This window comes from Triplophysa dalaica, chromosome 11, assembly GCF_015846415.1.
Source record: "Triplophysa dalaica isolate WHDGS20190420 chromosome 11, ASM1584641v1, whole genome shotgun sequence".
In the NCBI taxonomy this organism is placed as follows: domain Eukaryota; kingdom Metazoa; phylum Chordata; class Actinopteri; order Cypriniformes; family Nemacheilidae; genus Triplophysa; species Triplophysa dalaica.
In genome coordinates this window covers 1265901-1280470 of record NC_079552.1, presented here as the reverse complement: position 1 = coordinate 1280470, position 14570 = coordinate 1265901, and the positions used below count along the sequence as shown (strand labels likewise).

General features: G+C 37.9%; 1 protein-coding gene across 1 annotated transcript; it reads right to left on the bottom strand.

Moving 5' to 3' along the window:
* Positions 1-565: 565 nt before the first annotated feature.
* On the bottom strand, positions 566-4228 carry LOC130431720 (tripartite motif-containing protein 16-like protein). The gene is made up of 6 exons (XM_056760883.1): positions 3216-4228; positions 3041-3136; positions 2158-2391; positions 1842-1998; positions 1690-1746; positions 566-1387 (listed from the first exon to the last, which is right to left on the bottom strand). The coding sequence occupies exons 1-6, from the start codon at positions 3696-3698 to the stop codon at positions 837-839; spliced, it is 1578 nt and encodes a 525-aa protein (XP_056616861.1). The 5' UTR covers positions 3699-4228; the 3' UTR covers positions 566-836.
* Between the last annotated feature and the right edge of the window lie 10342 nt (positions 4229-14570).

Below are 14570 nucleotides of genomic sequence, written 5' to 3'. Positions count from 1 at the left end.
TATGTATGTAAACATGTATCACAACTAAACATAATCCCTACTGCGAAAAACTGGAGAATTTCTGTGCATTTCAATGACATTTTTAGTCATTTTTAGTCTTTTACTTCTAAAATCATCTATTTTGTGTCAAGCACATTAATTAAAAGTTCTTTTTTGTCTTTCTCCACCAGGTGCCACCAGGTGTTAAATCAGTGTTTGTTGACGTATTTTTTGTTTCCAACTCGAGATAAGCAACAGAACAGCAAACAGCCATACAAACGGGATTTAAAGGTTTTACAATGGTGAAAATAAAATAAAAATTAATAAATATAAGTACAATTGGTTAGTTATGTTACTAGTCTCAGACTATGATCCGAAAATAGTTAATGACAAAACTCCTTCTGGTTGAATTTTGAATTAAGGTTAAATGCAGATCTGGGATTTAATTGTGGGACACTTTGTTCTGGCACAGCTGTGAAGTGAAGTAGAAAGAAGGAATGCAAAAAAGCAAGTTTTTTTAATCACCTTCATTAAACTTGTTGCACAGCAGTGATGTAGATGTAGGTTAAAAAATTCCACTGTCACCCATGCGGGCAAATGTTGTGCATATAGGACTTGGATCCTATTTTAAAACCAAAAAGTTGTACTTGTGTGTAAAATGTGCCTATAACACAACACTGTTTTCTGCATTTAAGTGCATTTATTTACAAAAAAAGGAAGGTCCATTAAAAAATACATTCAAATGTACAAATATTAACAACTTCAGCATTCATTTCCACACGACGATGACGACTAACACTGAACACTGTAACGTATTTGTAAATATGAAAAGACTTGATTCATAGTGTCAAAATGATTCACAGTATCTCTGAATGTTTCGTTAAAGGACACAGTTTGACTTTTGAGTTCATGCCTAACCCAAATCCTAGATGGAGAGGTTTAGTGAATGTGGTCTGGATTCTGTGGATGAGGGTCATCGTGTCCGAGACGCCGTAGAAAGACAAAACTCCTGCTTTGTGATCCACATACACACCTATTCTAGAGCAGTTAGGCAGCACTGTGAGATTAGTCTCTTTTTTATTATGACAGAATGAGAATCTGGAGGGCGAGCAGAACAATCTCCAGGACTGATCGTTATATCCAAATCTGCACTCATCACCCATTCCCTTTCGACTGATGCTCTTATAGGACAATGAAACAGACGCTCCATAACTCCCCGTCAGTTCAATCTCACAGTAAGAGTGATCTCTCACAATCTCTTTACACAACACCTGCTTCCAACCGTGAAATCTGTCCGGATGTTCAGGGTATTGATGAGTGGTGCCCGTGTCCGTCACCGCCTTGTTCCCTTCGGACAGACGCAGGTTTTTATTCACAGTGTTCAGATCCACAGTGAAGTGACGGAAATCTGATGAGGAAAAACATGATCTGGCATGAGGATTGTTGTTTGTGTCTTAAATTTACGTTTTATCTGAAGGGATTGCATATGAGATTTAACATTTTGTCAATAAGTGTAGTTTACCAAGCCGTGTTTACAAGTAGGGTTAAAGCAAGGGAAAATGAACAAAATGGAGGATAGAAGATCTGGAAGTGTTCCTTAAGACGATTGAATCTTAGACGAGGAATGCAAAACAGGTTTGTTTTCGCTTTTACGTAAATATAACCTTTACTAAAACTTAAGTTTCCATTCCGAGGGGAGGAACTACTTACATTTGCAACACTCCTCTTGGCGTTCCTTGACCGGAACAACTATCTGAATATCTTTCACTATAAAAACCCAAAAAACATTGACAAATTACTTCATAGGTCATGAGGAAATTAACACCTTTGATATTGAATGGATGAGTAAATGATCAATTTACCTGTTCCAGATATCACTTCAATTTCCTCATTGCAGAAATTCTGCAGTTTGTCTCTGAGTTTATCAACAGATTTCACAACGTCATCAAAAGACAAAAGAGAACTGACGGTAATTCTGGGCGATTCGGAAGATCCGGAGACAGAAATAGATCTGCAATTCTATACACACAAATAAAAGATGCAATAACAATTACAATGTGTGTGTTATTTCCCTGTCAATGCCTGAGTAATTTAAGTGGTTTCTAAGGGCGTGATTGTGCGGCTCTTCTGTATCACGAGCAAAAGAGCACAAAATCTAAACACAAGCAGCATTGTTACCTGGAGGAGCTGAATGTGATCACGAGTTTGTGAAAGTTGCTGGAGGTCAGCGTCTCTCCTCCTCAGATCTTCAATCTCCTGGTTCAGTCGCTCGGAGAGTTCTTCAGCTCGACTCACTGCAGCCGTCTGCTGATCTCTGATCATCTGTGTCACTTGAGAGCGGCGTCTCTCGAAGAATGACATCAGCTCAGTAAAGATCCTCTCGTTCTTCTCCAGTGCCGTCTGTGCAGAGCGCTGTCACCATACAGAAAAAACAACCATCAAAATATAAGTGGTCTTCAAATTGTTTAACTAAAGTACATTTCAAGTGTATGATAAAATATTGTTGTACATTCTAAGTAATCTCAATCAAACTGCAGTTTTGATTAAATAATAATAAAGAAAGAAACCTAAATAACATGACAAAAATAGGATAATATAATAAAAACATAATTTTTGAACATTTTTGAGTTCTCTGTTTTTGCAAATAAACCCTTCATAATTAAGTACGCTTTATAGTGTACATAGTGTACAAGTGTGCTACTTGGGAGTAAATTGAGACACTTTTTATTTGATAAAATATACTTTTAGATGTGCAGCAGAAGTAATCTTGAAGTACACAAACTATGTTTTTCCTTCATCTTTAAATGAGTATATGCTGTTAGTTTACTACTATAAACTGCTAGTTTTTATAGTATTGCATTATATTATATTTTTGTGCATATTTGCATTTCTTTTCAACTATAGCTTTCTTTAAGTGCACTCAATATCATACCAATAGCTTACAATCTTAATGTCTATTAAGTGTCCTCAAGGTATATTAGAAATACATTTTGATTATTTTTAATGAAGCAGACTCAAATACATTTTTTGGAGGAAAGTATCAGGCGCTCTTCTTTCTCACCTCGTGGGACTCCACGGCTTCTTTAAGCTTCTGAAGCTCCTGCTCTCTCTGTTGGATCTTTTGCATACATTTCTTTCTCATCTCTGCCAAATGACCCTGTTGAGAACAAAACCACCTTTAAAACCCAAATTTTAATCTCACTTATCATAAAAGTTTGCAGAAACCTCTTTTCTACCTGCATCTTTGTTGTTTTTGCGGTCTCATAGTTTTTGTCCAGATGGTTACCAGTGGCTTCGATCATTTTGTGCCCCTTTCCTTTAAAGAGATTCTCATGTTGTTTAAGATGATTTTCGCAGTAGGAACTCACACACGCCAGACAAGACCTAACGGCTCTTTCTTTAATTTCAGTGCAGACGTCACACTCCACATCTCGATCTGTGCAGCGGCCAGAATCGTCAACTTGCCTCATGATCTTTCTCAACTTCTGCACCATTTCGTCGAACACCACATTCTTCGATAAAGCGGGTCTTTGTTTGAAGCTCTTTCTGCACTGCGGGCACCTGTAAGCTCCTCTCTGTTCATCCTGATCCCAGGAGCATGAAACGCATCTCATACAGTAACTGTGTCCACAGGGAATGGTCACGGGATTCTTCAGCAGATCCAGACAGATCGAACAGCTGAACTGCTCCAGAGCCCACGAAATACTGCCTTCCGCCATTTCACGAAGAACATCCAACGAGATCGAGAGGACGTGCGCCGTGCAGAAAACAGAACATTTGTTTAATCCATCTCAGTACTGCAAGAGGTTTATATATCTCTCCACATACTTGTGAAACAGGTTCTTCTAGTGTTGACAGGAATTTATTTTCTAAGGCAAATGCAGCACGGCTTGATGACGGTGTCAAGGAAGAACCACACGCATTCAATGCTCTGCCGATCTCAGTTTTTCACGTAAGATTGACATTGAGTATATTGTGAGCCCTGTGCAGAACGGTAAAACCCCAACACAGTGTACTTACTGTAGCAACAAAAAAACGTAAAACAGCGCAGGTGGCATTCCGCATACAGCCTTCAGCCTTTCCAACAGACGCAGGTTTTTATTCACAGGATTTGCTTAAGTCTTTACAAACCTTAATGAAATTACAGATCAAGAAACAGAAGAGATTTTTTTAGATGCATGGTAAAGTTAGGACTTTGTCAGATTAATGCGGAACCGTTGTGCTTTAAGTTTCACTTAAACATTAACGAAAACAAGTTTCATTTCCATCAACAGACACCTACAACATTCCTCCTAAAGTTTTCATTCACTGAAACAAATATATAAATATATTTCGCAATAGACCATGACAGGTTGAACAACTCCCTGATTTACTAAACAAACATTTGAAAAATATAGCAAAATACAACCAACAGAACACGTACAGACGATTAAAATAGTTTACCAAACATCTTAAAGATTTCATGATATAAATAAGATTTAAAGGAATAAATCAATTACAACTGTAACCAGACATGCTTCTGGACCAGTGTTGACATCTTGCAAAGTGGTCTTTAAAAACCAAAAGACATCTGCAGTTTATTTTCATGTTGTGAAGAACATAAAAAGACGCAATCTTTAAAAAAGTACACAAGGGCAGTTCATCAGTTACATATCCATTGAGATTATTTGACGTTGCAAGAAGGACGTCTGCAGGAACATGCTCTTGCATAACAGTGTGTCTCGCTCAAGGACAATCTTATTTTAAAATAATGAGCATAAGGAAGTTTGAATTAAATAGTATTTTAATGATGCACTGTCACTTTAATTACACTGCAAAAAATGACACCCTTACTTAGTATGTTTGTCTTGTTTTCCAGTACAAATGTCAAACATTCTTGAATCAAGATGCATTTTCTTCATGAGCAAAACTACCCAAGAAAATAAGTTTTGTGTGGAATGAAAATATGAAATTTTGGTGAATTTGTACTTAAAAAAACAAGTAAAAAATTCTGCCAATGGGGTAAGAAATATAATCATGAATTGAGTGACTGAGAAAACGTACATTTTCAAGTACATTTTATGTTGAAAATAAATTCCATCAAACCTTATTTTTATGCTGTTTAGGTTGGAAGAAAACACTTTCACACGCTGTCAATCTTTGCTTTTTGCCCAGCGTGGGACTTGAGTCTGACCTCTCATCTTCAGATAGCCGAGATCATCTTACCTGTATAGCCTATAGGCCTCTCTCACGCTAAACTGAAAGAAAAGTTTTCACACAGCCATGTGAACAGGTGTCAGTGCATGCGCATGTACACACAAGCACGTACACGTTGGACGAACTCTAACCAGCAGTGATCATCCCTATTTTGGAAGAGCAAGTTATTGGGAAGACTCTGAAAGGAAAAGAGTAAACCATATCACCATATGATATACACTTTGGCAAGGGAGCGATGAAAAACCACACCATTCTCAATGGAAAGACTTCTTTTACATGTATGTTCTGTCCGCTATACAAAAATCAAATCCTGTCGGAAAACTGTCAGCATTTTTACTTTTGAAAGTTTTTATTTTATTCACAGCGACATCCAAACGGTGTGAACCACCAGTGTCAAAATTCCAAGAAATAGAAAATAAAAAAGATGATTATTTTTTCATGAAATATTGCAGCGTTTATTGTAAAAAGTTTATCAATGTGGGCCATTCTCTTTATAAAAATAGTGTGCCGCAGTAATCTTCAGTTAAAATCTAAAAAAGCGCTTTCTCTAAGATGACGTATATGAGACGGCTTGAGCGGAGCATCCGTTAACTCCTCCCCTTCAACTGTCAGTCTGCTACCAGTTCCGTTTTAAAATGCAACACGTTTTATGTATCCAATCAAATCGCAGAGATAAACGAAAGCCACGCCCAAAATTTCTCTCAATCTAAACTCCATTTCACTCGGAAATGCGTCAAAATACAAAATCGATGAATGTAAATAATGAGTCTGGTTGTGTCTCATCAACTCCCTTGTTCAGTAGTCAGGGCACTGATCAGGGAGTCGGCCATTTCAATGGTGTGTCAAACACAAAATCCTTCCAGTGCACTGAAAAAAGTATCTGCCAAATGAATAAATGTATCTAAATGTCGCAAGAGTTGAACTACGGAAGCTGTGAAGGCCATTCCCTTTGTACTTTTTGAAGAATTTTCGGAGCCTGATGAAATCGGTGTATAGTGTATATACGATAAATACTGCAAAATACATGTCATCTAATATCTGCAATTGTTGCGTATACACATAGCTATCACTTTAATAACGCGTGGGTTATATAGATGTTACTTCTGATTGGGCTGACATTCTTTGCACACCCACCAAACGAAAGAAAACGTATCTCAAACGCTGTTGCGCACCGTTTCTAATGTGAAATGAGCCAGTGTCCTTACCAGTGCACCAGATATAACGATTAACGACTGGAGCAACGGAGCTGATCGAGACACTCACCGTCACACTATACCTTTAGTGGTCGCTGCTGCACGACAAAAGGGGCTTTTAGACCTCGTTACAAACTAATTTCTCCTTCATCATTGAAATGTGTGGAGTCTGTCTGAATCTAATAAAAGAAACTGTAATAAAAAATGTAATCCGTGGGACACATGATAGACTTTCCAGGATCAGATTCGTTTAAATGTGTCACACTCACAAAATCAGGGTGTGACGTCAATGTCTCAGCAGTGTCAGATTATTTCCGTAATCACAAGCATCTGCAGTCACACACTGTACCTGCATGTTTATGAACTAAACAATAACAGAATGTTCTGATCTTATTTTTTCAGTGAGTCATGACAAAAGCTTTGATATAACAGACACGCTGATATACTCTTAAAGCAGTGACGTATAAAAACGGAGATATTCACACATCGTATTTAACAGCTCAAACTGGAGTTCAGTTTCAGACGGCACAATTGATTTTCATTGTCCACACGGAGAGACAACAGGAGCGCTGCTCTTTTAAATGCATACGTTCCCCTGAACCTTTGCATGAGATAAATTGCATACGTCTCCAAACACATACTTTGATTCATACACATCAGCACATCTACAACAACATGTCACACTTTGTGTGCAAACCTGCCTGACTTAATCTCTTAAATATACTTCATAAAAATGAACTCGAACTAAACACAGTGCTTTTGACACATAAAACTGATTTACAGTGCCTCCAGGTGCTGGAGCTGTCAGCTGATGCATCCGGAAGTAAAGATTCAAATAAATCTGGAAACCTGACATCTATCTCTCCCTGAGATTCTGGCTAAAGAAATAAGCGAGAAACGACTGATCCTGTAACGCTGAGGATAACAAGCAGAACGATGTGGAAAACACAATTTTTCAAGACAGAAAGATGCGTTTAACCTTTAGTGCAGCTGTTGTGTTGGGGAAAACCTCAGGAGTTGTAAAGTTGTTTCTGGATACAAAAATGCAAAACATTTAAAAGGATACTCTACCCAAAAATAAAGAATTCATTGGTGAACAGCTGATCCATGGCCTGTCCAGGATTGACCGATGCCAGCTCCCAGAAAAACTCAAGCCTGGCTTTACCGTACCACACCCGCTCAAATTGTGTGAGATTCCAGTAACTCTGTTAAGCAAACTGGATGGAAAAGCCAACCTGTCATCCGAAAGTGGCCGGGCTTGTCACCATGCCTGTTTGCCTAGGGTTATAAACAGGAGAAATCCAGGCTTGTGTTGGAGTTGAGTGAGTCTGCTGAGTCAGTGAGGGATCTCCAGGGGCTGGTTGCATAAAGCACCTTAAGTGTAATTTTCCTTTAAGTGTGCCCTTAAATATACCTTAAGCTTTACTTAAGTTATTCTCCTATTGTCTTTGGTAAAGCGAAATCACCGCTTAGGCGTAACACTTTAGGCAAAAAACTTAAGGCGCTTTATGCAACCGGGATCAGATCCGATGGAAAGCACACAACGAGGTTGACCTGGCGATAAGCAGGTTTCAGTAAAAAGAAATCACCGGCTGAGTCCAAGTAGGAAGGGCAGGCCTCGGATATGGAGAAGTCTGAAAGTTCTGGTCCTGGGCCAGCAGGAAAGAGAGGAAGGAGATGGTCGTTGCAGAGGTGACGAGTGTGGAGAATGAGCGCCAAAGGGTCAAGGCCGTAACTCTGGGGCGCCAGGGAAACTGGACAACATGGGAGAGCGTAGTTGCCAGAAGGCTCAGTTTGCTGATTAGGTGATGTACAACACACTCCCAAGGAACATGAGCCCTTGGCTTGGCAGGGAGGACTGCTGCTCTCAGAGGGAGGCTGCGGAGGCGAAAGGGAGACGTCTCTTTCACTGCCCCGCGGGGCGGAACGCCAAAGAATGGTGGTACGACCCTTCAGAATGCCAATTCATAGGCACCGGAGGAGGTTTGTCAGGCAGCAACGTCATAATCCCTTTCAGGTTAACATTCATGTTTCGGTGTTGCATAAGTGTGTATGTTAAAGTTTTGTACAATTGTTATGACAATTTTTCCAATACCTTTAACACATTTTCTAAGCTCTTAACACCGTTATCACAACATTTGACTGCAGGCAATACAATAAACACATTTCTTTTTGCTTTGACACAAAATACATACGTTTAACAAAAATGTAAAATGCTTGAACTTCTTTAACACACAATCTCAACCGTGACCCAACTATGTATTTTAACTGTCAAATGTACAAAAGCTTTCACACTGTTCGTCAAGACAGATAACATCACATCCTTAACATAACTTCTACGCAAACGTCAAAGTGAACAGCTGAACACAAATAAATCATCTGTATTTTATTCCATTTCCAATGAGAAAACGCAAATTGATGTTGTGCAAATATATATTTATCTTTATTCACGTCTTCTGTCATAAACATGTGAGGGACAGAACATCACCGTAAGATCAACCTGGGATCCCCTTCCAAATGAAAAATACATATCCATATCATTTTATATGTGTAAAGAAACATGTACATTTTATTAAATACACTTTTTTTACAATTGCTATGACAATTTTTTCAATACTTTTTAACAGTTTTTCTAAACTCTTAACACAGTTATCACAACATCTGGCTGTAGGCAATACAATTGACACATTTCTTTTTGCTTGGACACAAAATACATATTTTTTACTTTAACTTCTTTAACACACCAGCTCAACCAAGACCAAAACAAAGTATTTTGCCATTACAGTATAAAGACAAGATATTGTTTCCAAACTTACAAATATTGTTGGCTGTACAGTATATAACCCTGAAGAGACATTTCAATAAGTAGTTGTATTGTAATACATAACTTTCACTTTGAGTGCGAAAAAAATGAAATATTTACGAGAAATATACAAATATAAACAATTCTGAAAAATGTGTACAAAGCAAAAACAGCAGGTAAACAGTTAACCTTCTGGAGGCCCCAGTTTGAAAATCCCAGAGAGGCTGGTGAACGAACACAAATCTCAGCTTATTGTCCAGATTTTTCGAGAAACCATCAGGTAGGATATTGTATAAGGCCAGACACGACGCATATAAAACAATGCATTTTCTGTTATTCCATCTGATGTGAGTGTTTTTGTGATATGATTGACTGAATGTTCCTGTCACTTGACAACAAGATACAATGGTAGACACAATGTGTTGTATTAGTGTATTTTTGCATGGAGTTAAGTTTGCAATGTGCGATTTGATTGAGCATGAAATTAACAGTTTTGCCAATTATGTGTTTTAGGTGTGTTGCTGTGTTAAGAGTTTAGGAAACTTGTCAGGTGAACTCAAAACATGGTCATAGCAATTGTAATAAAGTGTAAATCCAGATCTTTGCAGATGTCTTAAAGAATATCTGTTACTCTACAATTCAATGATGATGGCATAAACAACAGCACTACCTGCAGGCACATGCCGTTCTGACAGGTCACATACAAACAAATGCTAACAATGCAAAAAAAGAAAAACCTAAAGTAAGCTTAATTTTAAAAGTTAATTAAGCTTACTTAATGCTTCATATTTTGCATTGTTATTTGGTATTGGTATTCCTATGCTTCTTATAAACAAAACCAAAAATATATAGGTATATTATATTATATATACTTTATATATTTATATATATATATATAGTGTGGGTTATACAGATTTAATCCCCTGCTGGTTTGCCTGCTTACAAAGAAATGAAGTGTCTACAGTTTTTATAGTAGGTTTATTCTAACTGATAGAGACAGAATATCAAGCAAAAAATCAGGGGGGGGGGAATTATATAAAGGTTATACGTTTATTTGCATTTCAGTCAGTGCAACCAAGAATTCTGCCTAACAGATTGATTATGTGCCTATATGGACCACAGATTAGTCCTGTCACTTTAAGAAAGTGCTCCTAAATCCGATTGTTATGTGCATGAAAGATGCCCGCCAACAGAATCTGTATCTTCCATTTCAACCTCTCCACCACCATAGTCCAGACCAAATAGGTCTCAAAGGATGTCAGGGACAAGATTGTAGACCTGCACAAACCTTGAATAGTCAACAGACAGAAGCATGGTGAGACCACTGTTGGTGCGATTATTTAGAAATAGAAGAAATACAAAATACTATCAAATGCCCTTGTTCTGGAGCTCCCTGAGAGTTTCCCCAACGGAGTAAAGATGATCATGAGAAAGGTTAAAGATCAGCCCAGAACTACACGGAAGAAGCTTGTTCTTGATTCCAAGACAGTTTGGACCACAGTTGGCAAGCAAACCATTGCCACAATAGACCCAAATCCTGTTTTCCTGTGGCTCAGTGGTTAGAGTGTGACGTGAGCAACGTTAAGGTCATGGGTACAAGCCCAGGGATCGCACAGGCAGAAACAATTGTATAGTATAATGCAATGTAAGTCTCTTTAGATAGTGTCTGCCAAATGCATAAATGTATATGAAATGTAATCAAGCACCCGCAAGGTCCTCGTGCCCAGGAAGGCCCGTCTGAAGTTTGACATGAACATGAAAATGATTCAGAGAAAGTGCTATGAGACCAATATTGACTTCTGACTTTGGAGGGAGAGAAATGCTGACAATGACCCCAAGAACACCATCCCTACAGAGAAGCTGCTTTTTCTCTGCTACGGGCATAGGAAGACTTCACCACATCGAGGGGCTGAGGGACGGGCCAGTGTACCGTAAAATCTTGGATGAGAACCTTCTCCCCTTAACTAGATCACTGAAGATGGGTCATGGATGTGCCTTTAACATGACAAAGACCCAAAACATATTGCAGAGACAACCGAAGAGTGGCTTAAGGTGACATTAAATGTCCTAGCCAGTCTCTAGACCAGAAAAAACTTGATTCATTATAAAAGTGGCCAAATCATAACAAATATATATATTTTTTAGATTTAAAAAAATGCATTTTATTGCTCATTTTTTCTCATTTTTATAATCTTGAGGTCCCCTTAGAAGTCAGCTGGGTTCCCCTTATGGGAACTACTGCTATAGAGTATTTGTGATGAAGGGTAAAACTCCAATTTGCTGAGCGACAGCCAAGAAATCACCAAGATGTTCTCAGGTTTAATGTTGAATTTAGAAATGCGCCAGTATAAACATTTTTAAATGTGCTAAATGTTTTAAATGTGTCACTTTACAAAGATAAGCCTTTAATTTAAGCATAAAATGTTTAATTTAGTTGAGATGTTACTTATGGTGGTATTATGCTATATTAATTTACCTACTGAAAAAGTTTTGTGGACTTGAATAAAGAGACAAATGTTACACTTAATCTTTTCATGGACATTTTGTTTTCATAGCTAGGTAGATATCATGATATATCGCCATATAATCGGCAACCGCATATTGAACGGCGCCGGATCGTGATATAACCGATGATGCGTATCGTATCGTGAGGGCCCCTGTGATTCCCGCCCCTAGTTCTTATAAATCTACTGTCAGAAATGAAAATAATTTTTAGTTGCAAACTCAGCTGTTTAACTTTGAAGACCTTTCAATGGCCGCGGTTTTCCTCAAGGGGGCACTGTTGATCCAGGACAGAAAATCGTTTTCAGGAAACAAAGCCTCTGTCCATAATAGTCAGATGAGGAACAAAATATTAGGGTTGATCTTCACTCACAGATAACTAAAGGTTTGAAGGATCTAACTCTGCTTCAGATGTCCTCTAAAACAAAACAATGATAAAATAAGTGGGTCAAAGTTTGTTTCAATCTCATCTTACTTTATAATGTTTGCAGCATCTTAGCAACAATGAATCAACTGGAATAAGAACATACACAATCAATCAATCTTTATGACTTTAGCATCGTAATATTGCTTCTTATCTTTAAAACAGTCTTCTGTGTATCTTCAGCGGCTCACTGGATTTTTGGACACAGAGCCTCGCTCTGTTTAAGTCCACAGAGACGAACATGAAGAAAAAGCACCAGTGCAAATATTTAACAAGTTCCTCAGAGGTCTCTGTGCTTTTATTCCGAGCGCCTTGAGTTTCTTACATTGCCAAGAGTGACACACATTTAGGTGATCATGAACCCTTCCTCTGGAAACACAACGCTATAGTCAGACCTTTTCTTCCCTGAGTTCAGCGGCATCCATCATTCTTCCCGGGGCATCATCACGTCTCCTCCGTGTTAACAATGACTTTTCTAAAAATACCCTCTCGGCTGACAGAGATAATGTTTCAAGCATGTTAAACCGGGCTGCTTCTCAACAGGTGGGCTGTGACCTAAAAATGGGTTCGGAGAGGCTCGAGGAGAGCAGGAAAAACATCGATTAAGTATGTAATACTTCATTCGTTTGTGTAATATAAATGGTTTCAAAATACGATTTAATTCTGCGTAGGAAAATATTTGCTGTCGTTTATGTTTTCATGCATTTTATCATCTTTCAATTTATCCTTGTTAATCATTTTGCATAGTAGACTGAGGCCAAATTGACCTTCCTGTATCTGCTCCATTTTCCCGCATATTCACAGATGAGATCTCTCTAATATCTCAGTTATTTCCCAAAGACATCAGTGAGATTTAACTTCTAAGAATGCATCTCAGATATTTCTCCTAAGAAAAAGTGTTTCAAACTGAGCAACAGATCTGTCCAGTCTGCAATGAAAAGTCAATATCGTTAAAGATCTTAACATGATCTCAGACTCATCAAACTGACTCAAATTCAGATTATTTTACCTGTACAATCTCCAAACCCTTCATGTATTCTCACAATTACTCTCTCATTTGATTCCGTCTTCATTTCTCTTATCGATTTTGAGAGAAACATCTGAGACTAATTGATATTTAAATGAAACACAAAAAAACATTTTCCTCCTGCTTGAAATAAATGTAACTGTGGCTTGAATGCACGTGTCTGAAGCCGGTGATATTTCACAGGAGGGTCTGGTTGTGCCAGGTGGGCTTCGGTTTTAACAGAGGTCTTTGTGCGTGGGAATGTTCTCTGGTTTGACTGATGAAAGGCGGATCCCATAGTGAAACCTCAAAGGTGATGTATCCTGGTCTTTCAGCAGCCTTCTATAATTACCTCCATAACCTCCCACAGACTTCACAATGAGCTCTCACATATTGATTTCTTGAAACAAATGGAACAAACCCCCCCGCTCGCTTCTGCGGATGCTTGTGGAGCTGGCGTGTGTATTTATCGTTCGCTTTAAAACTGGAGCGCAAGAAATCCTGCAGGAATATCAGTGTAATTCCAAAATGTTTTCTTTAGACGCAATTCTGCCTTAAAAATGTAAATTCTGAAAATGATCCGATCCCTGCAGGATTATTTCTAAATTATATTTAAAATAGAGCATCATTATATATCTATATTTAAGTTAAAAAGGGATTGGTTCACTTACTAAGGCTGGTGAGGAGACGTCTCATTTTCAGAAAGCTTTGCATCACGTCCATAAAATGATGTTTGGTCCATTTTCCTCTATGAAATAATGCTGTCAAAAGTACATTTGAACATGTTTAAGTGCAAGCATGATCTCAAACATGACATCAAAATGAGAGATTGTAATTTCATGGGTTCTAAAGGAAGAGTTTGGTTCCAAAATGAAATTACACCGTTTTTAAATCTTGTTTTTTATAATGTTATCATGTTTTATTGTGTTAGCTTTGGAGTCGTTATGGCTTAAATCAAAACAAACCAAGTTGGATTTATATTAATTGGAATAAATCAATCAATCCAAGTTTCATTTATATAGCAACTTTAAAGTCACAGAGTGTACCAAAGTTCTCTACAGTTTCATACAATAATACAGAATAAAATATAATAAAAAGATTACAAGCAAAATAGCACTATAGATTAAGTAAAACAGAAAAAATGAATATAATAATAGAAAATAAATGAATGCACAATAATAACATGCTTTTTGAAAAGTTTAAAAAGGATCTCTTGCAACAAAAGTCTTCAAATATATTTCTATATCTTTATAAATACAGAGCAGAAGTAATGTAATGCTTTCATTGGAGAACTATGAAGTCATGATGATATTCAGCTGATGAGGTGAAGGTGAGAAGAGAAGTGAAAACACATAACTGTGTGAAAGTGATAATGAGCCACAGAATGATTTCATTAACCTCTTCTCACGTTGTTTTCTTCCCGGCCTTCCGCTCCCCGACAGACACTGTCTGCAATCACAAACCAAG